This window comes from Coregonus lavaretus, assembly GCF_964263955.1.
Source record: "Coregonus lavaretus genome assembly, chromosome: 23".
In the NCBI taxonomy this organism is placed as follows: Eukaryota; Metazoa; Chordata; class Actinopteri; order Salmoniformes; family Salmonidae; genus Coregonus; species Coregonus lavaretus.
Genome location: NC_140010.1, coordinates 8001893 through 8016863, shown reverse-complemented (window position 1 = coordinate 8016863; position 14971 = coordinate 8001893). Strand labels below are relative to the sequence as shown.

General features: G+C 47.0%; 1 protein-coding gene across 1 annotated transcript in view; it reads right to left on the bottom strand.

Annotated features, from left to right (window-relative positions):
* Window positions 1-545: 545 nt before the first annotated feature.
* Window positions 546-14971, bottom strand: part of lingo3b (leucine rich repeat and Ig domain containing 3b) — an 87276-nt gene continuing 72850 nt past the window's right edge. The window contains exons 3-5 of the mRNA XM_084139829.1: window positions 3418-4063; window positions 2372-3115; window positions 546-2217 (exon numbers count right to left, since the gene is read on the bottom strand). Of these exons, the coding sequence (XP_083995955.1) occupies window positions 1645-2217; window positions 2372-3115; window positions 3418-3984 (1884 nt within the window). The 5' untranslated portion in view covers window positions 3985-4063 and the 3' untranslated portion in view covers window positions 546-1644. The remainder of the gene's footprint in view (window positions 2218-2371; window positions 3116-3417; window positions 4064-14971) is intronic.

The window sequence follows — 14971 nt, the reverse complement described above, 5'->3', positions numbered from 1 at the left end:
TCACGTCTGAAAGTGAAGTGGGCCCAATTTAGATTTTTCAGAATATACTTTATTTTGATGTTTATATGATGTGGTATTCAAAAACTCAAATAGATAGGCCAAAGTTTCTTCTGATCTTTTTTTTCCTTAAATGTTATTAGGTCAAATAATTGAAATAGGTTTCATGCGTTTATTTCACTTTGATTCAATCTCTATCTGGAGTCCTTGTCTCAGCACAACCTTCCTCAGTTCAGCTGTGGCCTTGATGGTGTCTTATAAATAGAAATCATATCCCAAATGTCTTACAAAAATGGCTTGTTTTTATTCAATACTGTAATCTTATTACTATACAACGTACTCTAAATTGCAATATTTACATGCTATTGCAATATTTCTCGGAAAGGCAGAATTTAAGAAAGCAAGACTACAAATGCTGTGATTAGTTGATATCCATGTCTCTCCATGGGCTGTGACTAGAGGGAGTACAGCTACAACCGGAAGATAGTTTTTATAGCAGATTAGGAAAGCATTTTATCTAACCCTAACCGTTTTCCTAACTTCCGGTCGTAGCTGTACTCCCTCTAGTCAGAACTATGCCCTGTGTGCAATGACCACTACAAGTGCATAGCGTCCAGGAAGTCCTTTTCACTTCCTGTGATGTCACTTCCTGTGAGAGAGGCATAACTATGAGCATTACACAGCACAGTAATCACCCAATAAGAGATCACACTCAATTCTTAGCTTCTATCATTCTTATCAAGCTAAATGGCAATGTTATATATTTTTCAAAAATACCCCCTTATCAAGCTCAGTAGCTAGGTTTCCATCCAATTGGCGACAGATTTTCATGTGAATATTCTAAAAACTGCATAAAAACAATATGTGCATTTTCCCACCAGAGATGTGTTTCCATCAAATTGACTTGTTGCGGATAAAAGGCTTTGCGTGATGACATAGTGCCAACAGCTCGCAGATACAGTGTGGTTATAGCCTACATGATGAGATTATTATGGACAAAAGAGGGAGATTTTTTTGGGGGGTCAAACAGCAGCCAAGCATCGATCATCATGTCACCAGAATAAGACCCTCAATATTTATTGGAAATCAAGCTCATCACCTTGCACTTTCACCACCCTGTGAAATGTATCATAATTTATCATTTATTTCATCTGTAGCCTAATAAACTGCATGCTTTCCTGACGAGTCATAGTGGGAGGACCACACAACATGTCGCGTGACTCCAACAAATAAATCCCACCTTGTCTAGCCTATTTAGTTTTGTCGACATTTGGAAAGTTTACCGACAAATGTTATTTTTCCATCAGGCTGGCATGACATGTTTTATCCGACGTGTACTTTACTGGCATAAAAAGGTTGGATGGAAACCTGGTTAATGATGATGTTATATTTATTTGAAAAGATAAACGGAAAGTTGTACCACAAGCTGAGTAAAACCAGGAAGAGGCAGTGAGATCAAAGGTCATCATGTTTTTTTTCTCACTCAAACCGAATCTGGTCCTGGTGAATACCAGCCATGTGTAAATACTGTATGCATTTTAGTATTCTTTATTTATTCACTTTGCGAGTCAGCGCTGTGTGTGTCTTGTCAAACACGTTTCCAGGACGTGCTTATGCCTCCCCCGAGTGACCCCTGGCTGCGTCGTATCATATCATTTTCATGTTGAATTTCCGGGCCCCTCCGGCGCCACCCGCCGCCGCCGGCCCCTCGGCCTTCCGGAAAGGGGTCTCCACAGTGAAGTTGTTCTTGCGCTGACCCCGCCCCCGGCTCCATGCAAACAATAACAGGAAACAGAAAAGCACCACGCCCAGGAAGGTGATGCAGCCCATCGCCGTGGAGACCAGGATGGTGGTCAGGTCCAGAGTGAACTTGAGGAAGACGCGCGTGCTATTCATGTTTGTGTCGTTGAAGAACTCGCCGCCGTACATCGAGCGGTTGGCGAAGAAGGCCGACGCGGCATCCAGCGGCACGCCCCGGACGGTGAGCACCGCGAAGTAGGTGTCGTTGCCTCCGGCATTGCTGGCGATGCACATGTAGGTGCCGCTGTCGGTGACCTGGGCATAGCGGATCTCCAAAGTCCCTCCTGGGAGGACGGTGATGCGGCCGTTGCTCTTGGCTGTGATTAGTCTGCGCTGAGGGGAGATCCACATGATGTTGGGGGTGGGCTCTCCTACAGCACTGCAGAGGAAACTCACTGGCTGGCCCTCACGAGCCGTCACCTTGGAGGAATGAATGAATGGATAAATGAATGAATTAAGTATTAGGTACAAAACTGAAACAGGCATCGAAGCTGTAATACTACATATCAATGTGTACCTAAACTGTAATTACACTATGCTTACATGTACTGCAAAGTGGGATAATAACTCTTACCTGTTGAAGCTTGCGGTTGCGTATCTTGGGCTTCTGGCAGGTGAAGTGATCAAAGAGCGCAGAATCGGTGAAGGTGCTGAGGCTGTTCCCCTGCACCTCCACCGGCCCAGCGCACACAGGCACCCTGCCGTCAAAGTTGAGGGTCTTGCGTCTCTGCAGGATCCACAACAAACGGCAGTCACACAGCAACGGGTTCCCGTCCACCCGCAGCGTCTCCAGGCTGTTGACGGAGTGGAACGATCGCTCCTCCAGGGTCTGGAGGTCGTTGGAGGAGAAGTTGAGGACCCGGATCTGTCTGAGGCCTCCCAGGGAGTGGGGCTCCACCGTAGCCAAGCCTGTGTTCACCATGATCAGCTCTTTGAGCCTCAGCAGGTCCCTGAAGGCCCAAGGCTCCAGGGTGGTAATGGGGTTGTAGGACAGGTTGAGATGGGTGAGGTGGATCAGGTTTCTGAAGGAGGACGAGGGGACGGAGGTAATGTTGCTGTTGGTGATGGACAGCCAGTACAGGTCCAGGCCCTGGAAGCTCAGGGGGGAGATGTACTCCAGGTAGGGCCAGTTGTCGATCTCCAGCCCCCGCAGGTTGGTCAGCTTGCGGAAGTTCTGGTCCTCCAGTGTGGGGATGCTGAGCTGGCGTAGTCGCAAAGTGACCAGGCTGCGTAGGTAGGACAACGTCTGGCCAGAGATGGAAGTCAGGTTGCAGCGTTCGATGGTCAGATCCTCCAGCCCTAGCAGACCAGAGAAGGCCTTCAAACATAATAAAATCAAATTTGATTAGATGTGAGCTCCAATCTTGGAAACATAGTAGAATCAATAAAAGGTTATAGACAGATCAGGAACAATATAGTGTTTGAAAAATGAATGATGAAATGGATACCAGCTCAATACCTCTGTAGCTCAATTGGTAGAGCATGGCGCTTGTAACGCCAGGGTAGTGGGTTTGATCCACAGGACCACCCATTCGTAAAAATGTATGCACACATGACTGTAAGTCGCTTTGGATAAAAGCGTCTGCTAAATGGCATATTATTATATTATTATTATAATACCTCATGAGAGATGTAGACCAGGTCGTTGTCTCCCACCTCCAGGTGTCTTAGACTCCTCAGGTCCTGGAAGGTGTAGTCTAACAGAATCACCAGCTTGTTCTCGCTCAGGTCCAGCGTGGTCAGGTTGACCAGCTTGGCGAAGGCCCCCATGGGTACAAGCTTCAGCTGATTCCCCCTCAGCCGTAACACCCGGAGACTCTGCAGGTTGGCGAACGCTTTGGGCTCCAGTGTGGCGATGAGGTTCTCACTCAGGTCCACTTCTTCAAGGTGCGGATACGGCGCCAGGTCGCCCATCTCCACCCAGCGGAGCCGGTTCCGGCTGAGGTCCAGGAGGCGCGTTTCCGTGGGGATGCCCTCTGGGATGCCGGTGAGGCGCCGCCGCTGGCACAAGACGGAACGGATTTGGGCCGAGCACTCGCACCGTGGAGGGCATGCCTGGCAACAACCTGGCAGTAGGGTTGTCATGGCAACCAGCAGCAGGACCGGCCCACAGAGACTCGCCCACCGCCACAGCGACAGGGACAGCCCACTGGGGCCCGGGGAGCCAATCATGGCCCTGGTGGTCATGCTCTGACTCCTGGCCTATCACAGGCCAGATCAGTGCTGGCTCCTAGCCTATCCCAGGCCGGGTCAGTTTACCACACACCTATAGAGAGAGGGAGAGAGAGAGATGGAGGAGAGGTCAGTGAGAAAGAGTGGGAATAGAGAGTAGAGGAGTAGAAAAGGGAGAAAATGTGTGAGGAGAATAAAGGGAAGGAATAAGGGAAGTGGGGATGAAGGGAGAAGAGGAAGACAGATGGAGGTCTTTTAAAACACCTATCAACCCACACCCACACATAACCAGAGAGCTTAGACATGTCACATCTACTTAACAAGGCATTAAACCACCACTGACACCATCCCATTACAGGCACACTATTCTGTTGACAATATTTAAGATGGTGGAAGATACGTGTTCATTTATCTATGAGTGTTGCAGCAGAACTAGGGCATTGGGAGTCACGTGAGTGAGAAGCATCCCGTCTGAGTTCATGAATGTTTCCTCCCCTTCTCTCCTGCTTGCCATGTGCTTTGTTCACACCTCGACACACTGAATACATCAGACGCCATGCAAAGAGACAACAGGGTTTGCCTAAAAACCATCCCTCCGATACCCGTGAAAGGTATGTCAAATGTTAAATTGTGTGTTGATGTCACTATGAGTCATTGTGTGGGAACGTGTATGTATGTTTCTGTCCGTGTGTCTTCAATTTCCCATTGAATAATCATTTTGCTTTTCTTCTCCACTAGCATGAGATGAAAAGCTAATGCTTAAACATTCCTTGAAGCAACCTTTCAAGTCGCCCACGCAATGTTGTCATCCAGTGATTTATCAGAGGATACCTGCCAAAAGGTCCAGAACGTTCACCATCACTAATACACCCACACACACGCACGAAGGAGGTTCAACATTGACTGCACTGATTCTCATTCTCATCAAGGGGAAGAGTTACAGTGGAGGGAGCTAGAGTATATGATTGGGTTGCTGAAGTAGAGAGAGAGGCCCCAGGGTTAACAGCCCTACATTCGTGACAAGTGCCACGGGACCTTTTATGAACAGTCGGAAAGTCAGGCAGTGATGAAGAGTATGTGATGCCTCTTCAAGTACACATGGAGTGATGACAGGTTAGTGTTTTCATATTGGGGCTAGGACCCAGACTTCACCAGGCCCCAGGCTCACACACTAGAGCTCTATCTCATTAGCCCTCTATCTCATTCCTTCCACATCTTCAGCCTAACACTGGAAGTGTGGCAGGTAGCCTTGAGGTTAAAACCGTTGGGCCAGTAACTGAAAGGTTGCAGGTTTGAATCCCCAAGCCGACTGGGTGAAAAATCTGTCCATGTGACCTTGAGCAAGGCACTTAACCCTAATTGCTCCTGTAAGTCGTTCTGGATAAGAGCATCTGCTAAGTCAGGGTTTCCTAAACTTGGTGCATGTTTTGATTTTTGTCTTAAATAACTAACTTGTCATTAAGCTTTGATTATTTTAATCATCTGTGTAGTGCTAGGGCAAAAACCAAAACGTGCACCCAGGGGGGCCCCAGGACTGAGTTTGGGAAACCTTGTGCTAAATTACTTTAAAAATATATAAAAATAAAAATATTTATGTGAAGCGAGCTGAGATCAGCTCAACACAATTAGCCCATCAGAGACAAATATACGAGCGGGACTGACACTGACCCTTGAGGAGTACCTGTCAGGAATCAAAGATAAAACAGGTAGAGTAAAGGGCCATGCTAAGTATCTTATTATAAAGAGACACTCAAGAGATACTAAATATGTTCTCTAAAATCTAAAGGTTGCTATTTTAAATGATAAAAGGGTTGATAATGCAACATATCATGTTTACTTAGCTGTTTTTAGCGGCAAAACATCATGAAAGAAGCAGACATTAAACCAAGTTTGCGCTGCTTTAAAAGTTGGAATTTTAAGATGAATGAGAAGGAGAAGTTAATGTAACATATCACAGGGCCTTTCGTGGAGGGATGTTAAAAAGCACTCCGAAGATTGGTTGTGTTTCAGGCAGAGCTAAACAGATAAATAATACATGTTGTAGTTTGTGTTTACTGGGCGCCGTTCAGGGTTTGAGTCACGGGGAGAAGAGCCAGACTCTCCTCAGGATTTGTGTGTCTGTCTCTGTCTCAAAGAGATGAAAAATATTCCCTTGTTGCATAGTTATTTCCTATATACTATTTTATTGCAACTATGATTAAAAACTGTATAAACAGAGGTTGAACATTGGGCAAGCAGAGTTCCACCACTTTTGGATGAGAGACAACGCTCACTGGAGATTACCTTTCCTCTAACTAAAATTAATTGCTATACCCTTTTCTGTAAAATTATCACGGAAAAACAATCACATTTGCGGATTTGTATTAGATCCCAGTATAGGCTTACTTGATCTTCTGAATATCAACAAACCCAATCAACATTCTCCTTAGATGAGGAGGAAATATGAGGTAGGATTACGAGGTGCATGTTCTATATGGTATTATATGCTATACATTATGCCATATATTCTCTAAGGTTCCTAGAGATTTAAGACAGAGAATGTGTATCCTCCACATTTACTATTAATAGCCTGCTTTCCATACAGAGGCATTGGTAAACCCACATAGATGGTGTAACACACTGTTACGGATACAGGTATCCTGTGTTTTTGTGTGTTTCTACTCCTTCTGCCCTAATCACAGGTGTCCTGTATGTTCCTGATTGGTGGTCGTTGAGGTGTCTGCTGATTGGACCAATCAGTGAACATTCCTGTGAATAGCACCACCTGTTACTCGTTTGTTCAATCACACATCCCATTTTATAAAACCAGACTTGTGTTTGTTGAGAGAGAGATTATTTCTTTATGTGAGTATGGACACGGTGGTGTCCTGTGTGTTGTGTACTCACTAAGTTGTTGGTTACCCTATTGGTAACTTTGTTAGAATCTATTTCTTTATGTGAGTGTGGACACGGTGGTGTCCTGTGTGTTGTGTACGCACTAAGTTGTTGGTTACCCTATTGGTAACTTTGTTAGAAGCTATTTCTTTATGTGAGTGAGGACACGGTGGTGTCCTGTGTGTTGTGTACGCACTAAGTTGTTGGTTACCCTATTGGTAACTTTGTTAGAATCTATTTCTTTATGTGAGTGTGGACACGGTGGTGTCCTGTGTGTTGTGTACGCACTAAGTTGTTGGTTACCCTGTTGGTAACTTTATTAGAATCTATTTCTTTATGTGAGTGTGGATACTGTGGTGTCCTGTGTATTGTGTACTTACTTTGTTGCTGATTACCCTGTTTGGTAGCTTTGTGTGTTTCTGGGAAAAGGGGAGTTTAAGCTAGTTGCCCTTGGGCGTACATTACCCGTAGGAAGAATTCTGTCTAAAAACACTAGTTAGACCTGAGCGGACCACCCACTGTACTTTTGGATGACTAGCAGTAGCCTAGCGGTTCTTCAGGCAGGCTAGATCAGTTTAGGGGGTTTTACACTATTGTTTCATTTCTTGGGTCCTGCTCAGCCCTTTTTCCCAAACCTTTACCGTGTGTTTAGTAATAAACCATTTATGTTTGACGGTAGTTCATGGTTGTTGTGTCATTTTTGGTTCTCACTGTTCCAGGTCACACTTATAATTTGCATAATTTATGTTACGGGTCTCATGTCCATCCACCCTAGACGTTTAGAGCCACGGGGTTCGTAACATAAAGTGGGGGCTCGTCTGGGATCTATCCCATGCTACTCATGTAAATTAGTTAGTGTCTGGTTCAGTGTTGAGCTTGGCAGCTGTAACTACCTGTTTTTTTTGTAAACGTACACTTTGTGAACGTACACTCTGAGTTAGTCAGTGGATTGTTCAGAGTTGGCGTACGTCCAATGTTGCCAGTAAAAGGTGTGACATTTATAATGGGCAACGATATTGCCGGAGGAAAGGTGATACCCATATTGGAGGTATTGGATAAAAGTGACCAGTCTCTCTCCGAGGAGCTGGCACAGGGTTATCCAGATGTGTTCCCCGCTTGTGCTGTCACACGTGCTCAAGCACGACAAGTGGGTGAAGTGATAGATTTGTCGAACACGATTCTATTCAGAGAGTGTGACCCAGAGGATAGTTCGGGTGCTACCTCTGGTAAGCTGGTGCAGTCTGACCAACAGCCCAGAGAAAGGAAGAAGGATGTGGAACTTGTTGCTGAGGCCATACAGTCACCAGTTACTCGTGAGCAGCTGATCGCTAACCAACAGGTTGACATTAGCCTGGCTAAATGTTTTTCTAGTGTTGTCTCAGAGGACGAGCTAAAGAAGAAAAACATGGCATACTTCATTGATGGTAATCTCCTCATGCGTAAATGGACAGCCCATGTTGACGCTGGCGGAGATTGGAATGCTGTTTACCAAATAGTGATTCCTACAGCCTTTCGACAAAATGTTTTATCCCTCGCTCATGATCACCAGTGGTCCGGACATCTGGGAGTCACCAAGACTTATGATCGAGTTTTGCGACATTTCTTTTGGCCTGGCTTAAAACAAGATGTGGCTCAGTTCTGTCGGACTTGCCACACCTGTCAAGTAGTTGGGAAACCGAACCAGGTTATTTCCCCCGCGCCTCTTTGTCCCATACCGGCCATAGGTGAACCATTCGAACATGTGATGGTTGATTACATTTACATTTTAGTCATTTAGCAGACGCTCTTAACCAGAGCGACTTACAGGAGCAATTAGGGTTAAGTGCCTTGCTCAAGGGCACATTAACGTCATTTAGCAGACACTCTTAGCCAGAGCGACTCACAAATTGGTGCGTTCACCCTATAGCCAGTGGGATAACCACTTTACAATTTGGGGGGGGGGGGGGGGGGGGGTTAGAAGGAATACTTTATCCTATCCCAGGTATTCCTTAAAGAGGTGGGGTTTCAAATGTCTCCGGAAGGTGGTGAGTGACTCCGCTGTCCTGGCGTCGTGAGGAAGCTTGTTCCACCATTGGGGTGCCAGAGCAGCGAACAGTTTTGACTGGGCTGAGCGGGAGCTGTGCTTCCGCAGAGGAAGGGGAGCCAGCAGGCCAGAGGTGGATGAACGCAATGTCCTCGTTTGGGTGTAGGGACTGATCAGAGCCTGAAGGTACAGAGGTGCCGTTCCCCTCACTGCTCCATAGGCAAGCACCATGGTCTTGTAGCGGATGCGAGCTTCAACTGGAAGCCAGTGGAGTGTGCGGAGGAGGGGGGTGACGTGAGAGAACTTGGGAAGGTTGAACACCAGACGGGCTGCGGCATTCTGGATGAGTTGTAGGGGTTTAATGGCACAGGCAGGGAGCCCAGCCAACAGCGAGTTGCAGTAGTCCAGACGGGAGATGACAAGTGCCTGGACCAGGACCTGCGCCGCTTCCTGTGTAAGGCAGGGTCGCACTCTCCGAATGTTGTAGAGCATGAACCTGCAGGAGCGGGTCACCGCCTTGATGTTGGCGGAGAACGACAGGGTGTTGTCCAGGGTCACGCCTAGGCTCTTCGCACTCTGGGAGGAGGACACAGCGGAGTTGTCAACCGTGATGGCGAGATCATGGAACGGGCAGTCCTTCCCCGGGAGGAAGAGCAGCTCCGTCTTGCCAGGGTTCAGCTTGAGGTGGTGATCCGTCATCCATACTGATATGTCTGCCAGACATGCAGAGATGCGATTCGCCACCTGGTTATCAGAAGGGGGAAAGGAGAAGATTAGTTGTGTATCGTCAGCGTAGCAATGATAGGAGAGACCATGTGAGGATATGACAGAGCCAAGTGACTTGGTGTATAGGGAGAAAAGGAGAGGGCCCAGAACCGATCCCTGGGGGACACCAGTGGTGAGAGCACGTGGTGCGGAGACAGCTTCCCGCCACGCCACTTGGTAGGAGCGACCGGTCAGGTAGGACGCAATCCAGGAGTGAGCCGCGCCGGAGATGCCCATCTCGGAGAGGGTGGAGAGGAGGATCTGATGGTTCACAGTATCAAAGGCAGCAGACAGGTCTAGAAGGACAAGAGCAGAGGAGAGAGAGTTAGCTTTAGCAGTGCGGAGAGTCTCCGTGACACAGAGAAGAGCAGTCTCAGTTGAATGACCAGTCCTGAAACCTGATTGGTTTGGATCAAGAAGGTCATTCTGAGAGAGATAGCAAGAGAGTTGGCTAAAGACGGCACGCTCAATAGTTTTGGAAAGAAAAGAAAGAAGGGATACTGGTCTGTAGTTGTTGACATCAGTGGGGTCGAGTGTTGGTTTTTTGAGGAGGGGAGCAACTCTCGCTCTCTTGAAGACGGAAGGGACATGGCCAGCGGTCAAGGATGAGTTGATCAGCGAGGTGAGGTAGGGGAGAAGGTCACCGGAGATGGTCTGGAGAAGGGAGGAGGGGATGGGGTCAAGCGGGCAGGTTGTTGGGCGGCCTGCAGTCACAAGTCGCAGGATTTTATCTGGAGAGAGAGGGGAGAAAGAAGTCAAAGCATAGGGTAGGGCAGTGTGAGCAGGACCAGCAGTGTTATTAGACTTAACAAACGAGGATCGGATGTCGTCAACCTTCTTTTCAAAGTGGTTGACGAAGTCATCCACAGAGAGAGAGGAGGGTGGGGGGGGGGGAGGAGGATTCAGGAGGGAGGAAAATGTGGCAAAGAGCTTCCTAGGGTTAGAGGCAGATGCTTGGAATTTAGAGTGGTAGAAGGTGGCCTTAGCAGCAGAAACAGATGAAGAAAATGTAGAGAGGAGGGAGTGAAAAGATGCCAGGTCGGTAGGGAGTTTAGTTTTCTTCCATTTCCTCTCCGCTGCCCGGAGCTCTGTTCTGTGAGCTCGCAGTGAGTCATCAAGCCACGGAGCTGGGGGGGAGGACCGAGCCGGCCGGGAGGATAGGGGACACAGAGAGTCAAAGGATGCAGAAAGGGAGGAGAGGAGGGTTGAGGAGGCAGAATCAGGAGATTGGAGGGAGAAGGATTGAGCAGAGGGAAGAGATGATAGGATGGAAGAGGAGAGAGTAGTGGGAGAGAGAGAGCGAAGGTTGCGGCGGCGCATTACCATCTGTGTAGGGGCAGAGTGAGTAGTGTGGGAGGAGAGCGAGAGAGAAAAGGAAACAAAGTAGTGGTCGGAGACTTGGAGGGGAGTTGCAGTGAGATTAGTAGAGGAGCAGCATCTAGTGAAGATGAGGTCAAGCGTATTGCCTGCCTTGTGAGTAGGGGGGGACGGTGAGAGGGTGAGGTCAAAAGAGGAGAGGAGTGGAAAGAAGGAGGCAGAGAGAAATGAGTCAAACGTGGACATAGGGAGGTTGAAATCCCCCAAAACTGTGAGGGGTGAGCCATCCTCAGGAAAGGAACTTATCAAGGCGTCAAGCTCGTTGATGAACTCTCCAAGGGAACCTGGAGGGCGATAGATGACAAGGATATTAAGCTTAAATGGGTTAGTGACTGTGACAGCATGGAATTCAAATGAGGAGATAGACAGATGGGTTAGGGGAAAAATTGAGAATGTCCACTTGGGAGAGATGAGGATTCCTGTACCACCACCCCTCTGACCAGATGCTCTCGGGGTATGCGAGAACACATGGTCAGACGAGGAGAGAGCAGTAGGAGTAGCCGTGTTTTCAGTGGTGATCCATGTTTCCGTCAGCGCCAGGAGGTCGAGGGACTGGAGGTTGGCATAGGCTGGGATGAAGTCAGCTTTGTTGGCAGCAGAACGGCAGTTCCAGAGGCTGCCTGCGACCTGGAACTCCAGGTGAGGGGTGCGAGCAGGGACCACCAGGTTGGAGAGGCAGCAGCCGCGCGGTGTTGTGCGTTGTTTGTGTAGCCTGTGCAGAGACGAGAGAACAGGGATAGGCAGAGGCATAGTTGACAGGCTGTAGCAAATGGCTACAAAAATGCAGAGGAGATCGGAATGAAATGAGCTAAGCATCTGGGAGAGGAGAGAGGGGGGCCTCCCTCACCAAAAACTTCTACCTCAGAAACTAAAATTGTTTCACTGAACAGTTGTTCAATGTTTAAAATTGTGTTGGACCATTACCAAAAACAAAATCTGGTAGCCAGTTTATGTTGACAATTATGTGTGTGGCCGCCAGGTACCCAGAGGCCATTCCTCTGCGAAGAGGGGTTGGATAATGTGTTGGCAGATGCTTTGTCTCGTGTTTGATGATCTAGGTTTTTTTTGTTATCCCGATAGGATGATTATTGAATTTTGGGTGTTGTGATGGTACGTGTGTCGCAAACCATTGTGGTTTGCTCTTTTAAGGGTGGGAGTGTTACGGATACAGGTATCCTGTGTTTTTGTGTGTTTCTACTCCTTCTGCCCTAATCACAGGTGTCCTGTATGTTCCTGATTGGTGGTCGTTGAGGTGTCTGCTGATTGGACCAATCAGTGAACATTCCTGTGAATAGCACCACCTGTTACTCGTTTGTTCAATCACACATCCCATTTTATAAAACCAGACTTGTGTTTGTTGAGAGAGAGATTATTTCTTTATGTGAGTATGGACACGGTGGTGTCCTGTGTGTTGTGTACGCACTAAGTTGTTGGTTACCCTATTGGTAACTTTGTTAGAATCTATTTCTTTATGTGAGTGTGGACACGGTGGTGTCCTGTGTATTGTGTACTCACTAAGTTGTTGGTTACCCTGTTGGTAACTTTATTAGAATCTATTTCTTTATGTGAGTGTGGATACTGTGGTGTCCTGTGTATTGTGTACTTACTTTGTTGCTGATTACCCTGTTTGGTAGCTTTGTGTGTTTCTGGGAAAAGGGGAGTTTAAGCTAGTTGCCCTTGGGCGTACATTACCCGTAGGAAGAATTCTGTCTAAAAACACTAGTTAGACCTGAGCGGACCACCCACTGTACTTTTGGATGACTAGCAGTAGCCTAGCGGTTCTTCAGGCAGGCTAGATCAGTTTAGGGGGTTTTACACTATTGTTTCATTTCTTGGGTCCTGCTCAGCCCTTTTTCCCAAACCTTTACCGTGTGTTTAGTAATAAACCATTTATGTTTGACGGTAGTTCATGGTTGTTGTGTCATTTTTGGTTCTCACTGTTCCAGGTCACACTTATAATTTGCATAATTTATGTTACGGGTCTCATGTCCATCCACCCTAGACGTTTAGAGCCACGGGGTTCGTAACACACACACACACACACACACACACATACACACCTTTCCCCTCCCCTGTCAAAACAAAGCACAGCCCGGCAGCTGCAATACTGTATCTGAAGGGTCTGGATGATGTCCTGCTTTACGATAGCTGGGAATATTTTGATACTGCAATATCTGAGGAGAGCGTGACTCAAAACTCTCTGCCTGTTGCCTCTCTGTGTCTGGTGTCAAATACAGCTATTTCAACTTCAGGACACAACCTCTGCTGCAGCAGATAAGCAATCAAAATAGCCGGCAGAAATTCACTCTCGCCGCTATGCCAACCAGCTCAGCAAGATCACTGCACAACCACTAACCCGCTCATGACTCTCATGACCAGCTTTTGTGTGTGTGTGTGTGCCTGCGCGTTAGTGTGTGTGTGTGTGTACATTAGTGTGTGTGTGTGTGCCTGTGTGTTAGTGTGTGTGTGTGTTGGTGTGTGTGTTGGTGTGTGTGTGCCCCTGCCGGGCCGTTCTGGCTCTTAGTGTGATGGATGAGGTCTGTGGGTCTCCTCTCCCCTGACTGTCATCCTACGGATCACTGTCTGATTCACTGCATGGATGAGGACTGTGAACGGGGCCAAGGGCAGACCTCCTCCACAGGCTCCATACTCCACCCCATCACTTCCACTTCTCCTCTCCCAGATCACTGCTCCGTTTGTGGGGTGAGTGATGGAGAAAGTGGGGCCCTCTGTATGTGAAGGCTGGTGCTTGTGGGTATTTATCAGATATATCTTTATCTGCTGTCGCAAACTATACATATATAAATAGTGCTGTTGATGTAGTGTTGTCAGTGCTGTTGATGTAGTGTTGTCAGTGCTGTGGATGTAGTTTTGTCAGTACTGTAGATGTAGTGTTGTCCGTCTTGTTGATAAAGTGTTATCTGTCTTGTTGATGTAGTGTTGTCTGTCTTGTTGATGTAGTGTTGTCTGTCTTGTTGATGTAGTGTTGTCAGTCTTGTTGATAAAGTGTTATCTGTCTTGTTGATGTAGTGTTGTCTGTCTTGTTGATGTAGTGTTATCTGTCTTGTTGATATAGTGTTATCTGTCTTGTTGATGTAGTGTTGTCTGTCTTGTTGATGTAGTGTTATCTGTCTTGTTGATGTAGTGTTGTCTGTCATGTTGATGTAGTGTTGTCTGTCTTGTTGATGTAGTGTTATCTGTCTTGTTGATGTAGTGTTGTCTGTCTTGTTAATGTAGTGTTGTCTGTCTTGTTGATGTAGTGTTATCTGTCTTGCTGATGTAGTGTTGTCTGTCTTGTTAATGTAGTGTTGTCTGTCTTGTTGATGAAGTGCTGTCTGTCTTGTTGATGTAGTGTTGTCTGTCTTGCTGAGGTAGTGTTGTCTGTCTTGTTGATGTAGTGTTGTCTGTCTTGTTGATGTAGTGTTGTCTGTCATGCTGAGGTAGTGTTGTCTGTCTTGTTGATGTAGTGTTGTCTGTCTTGTTGATGTAGTGTTGTCTGTCTTGCTGAGGTAGTGTTGTCTGTCTTGCTGATGTAGTGTTGTCTGTCTTGCTGATGTAGTGTTGTCTGTCTTGTTGATGTAGTGTTGTCTGTCTTGCTGAGGTAGTGTTGTCTGTCTTGCTGATGTAGTGTTGTCTGTCTTGCTGATGTAGTGTTGTCTGTCTTGCTGATGTAGTGTTGTCTGTCTTGCTGATGTAGTGTTGTCTGTCTTGTTGATTTATGTGTTGTTACTGTTGTTGATCCGATGTTGTTAGCACTCTCGTATCACTAGCCTGTCCATCTGTAAGATACCTCAGGGCAGAAATACATGGCTCTGCCTCAGGGTAACTCTCTATCTATACACTATCTATCTATTCATTTGCTGACTCCCACATCCCTAACCCTATTAACATACAGGTCTCCATCCTTAATCCTATTAACATACAGGTCTCCATCCCTAACTCTATTAACATACAGGTCTCCAT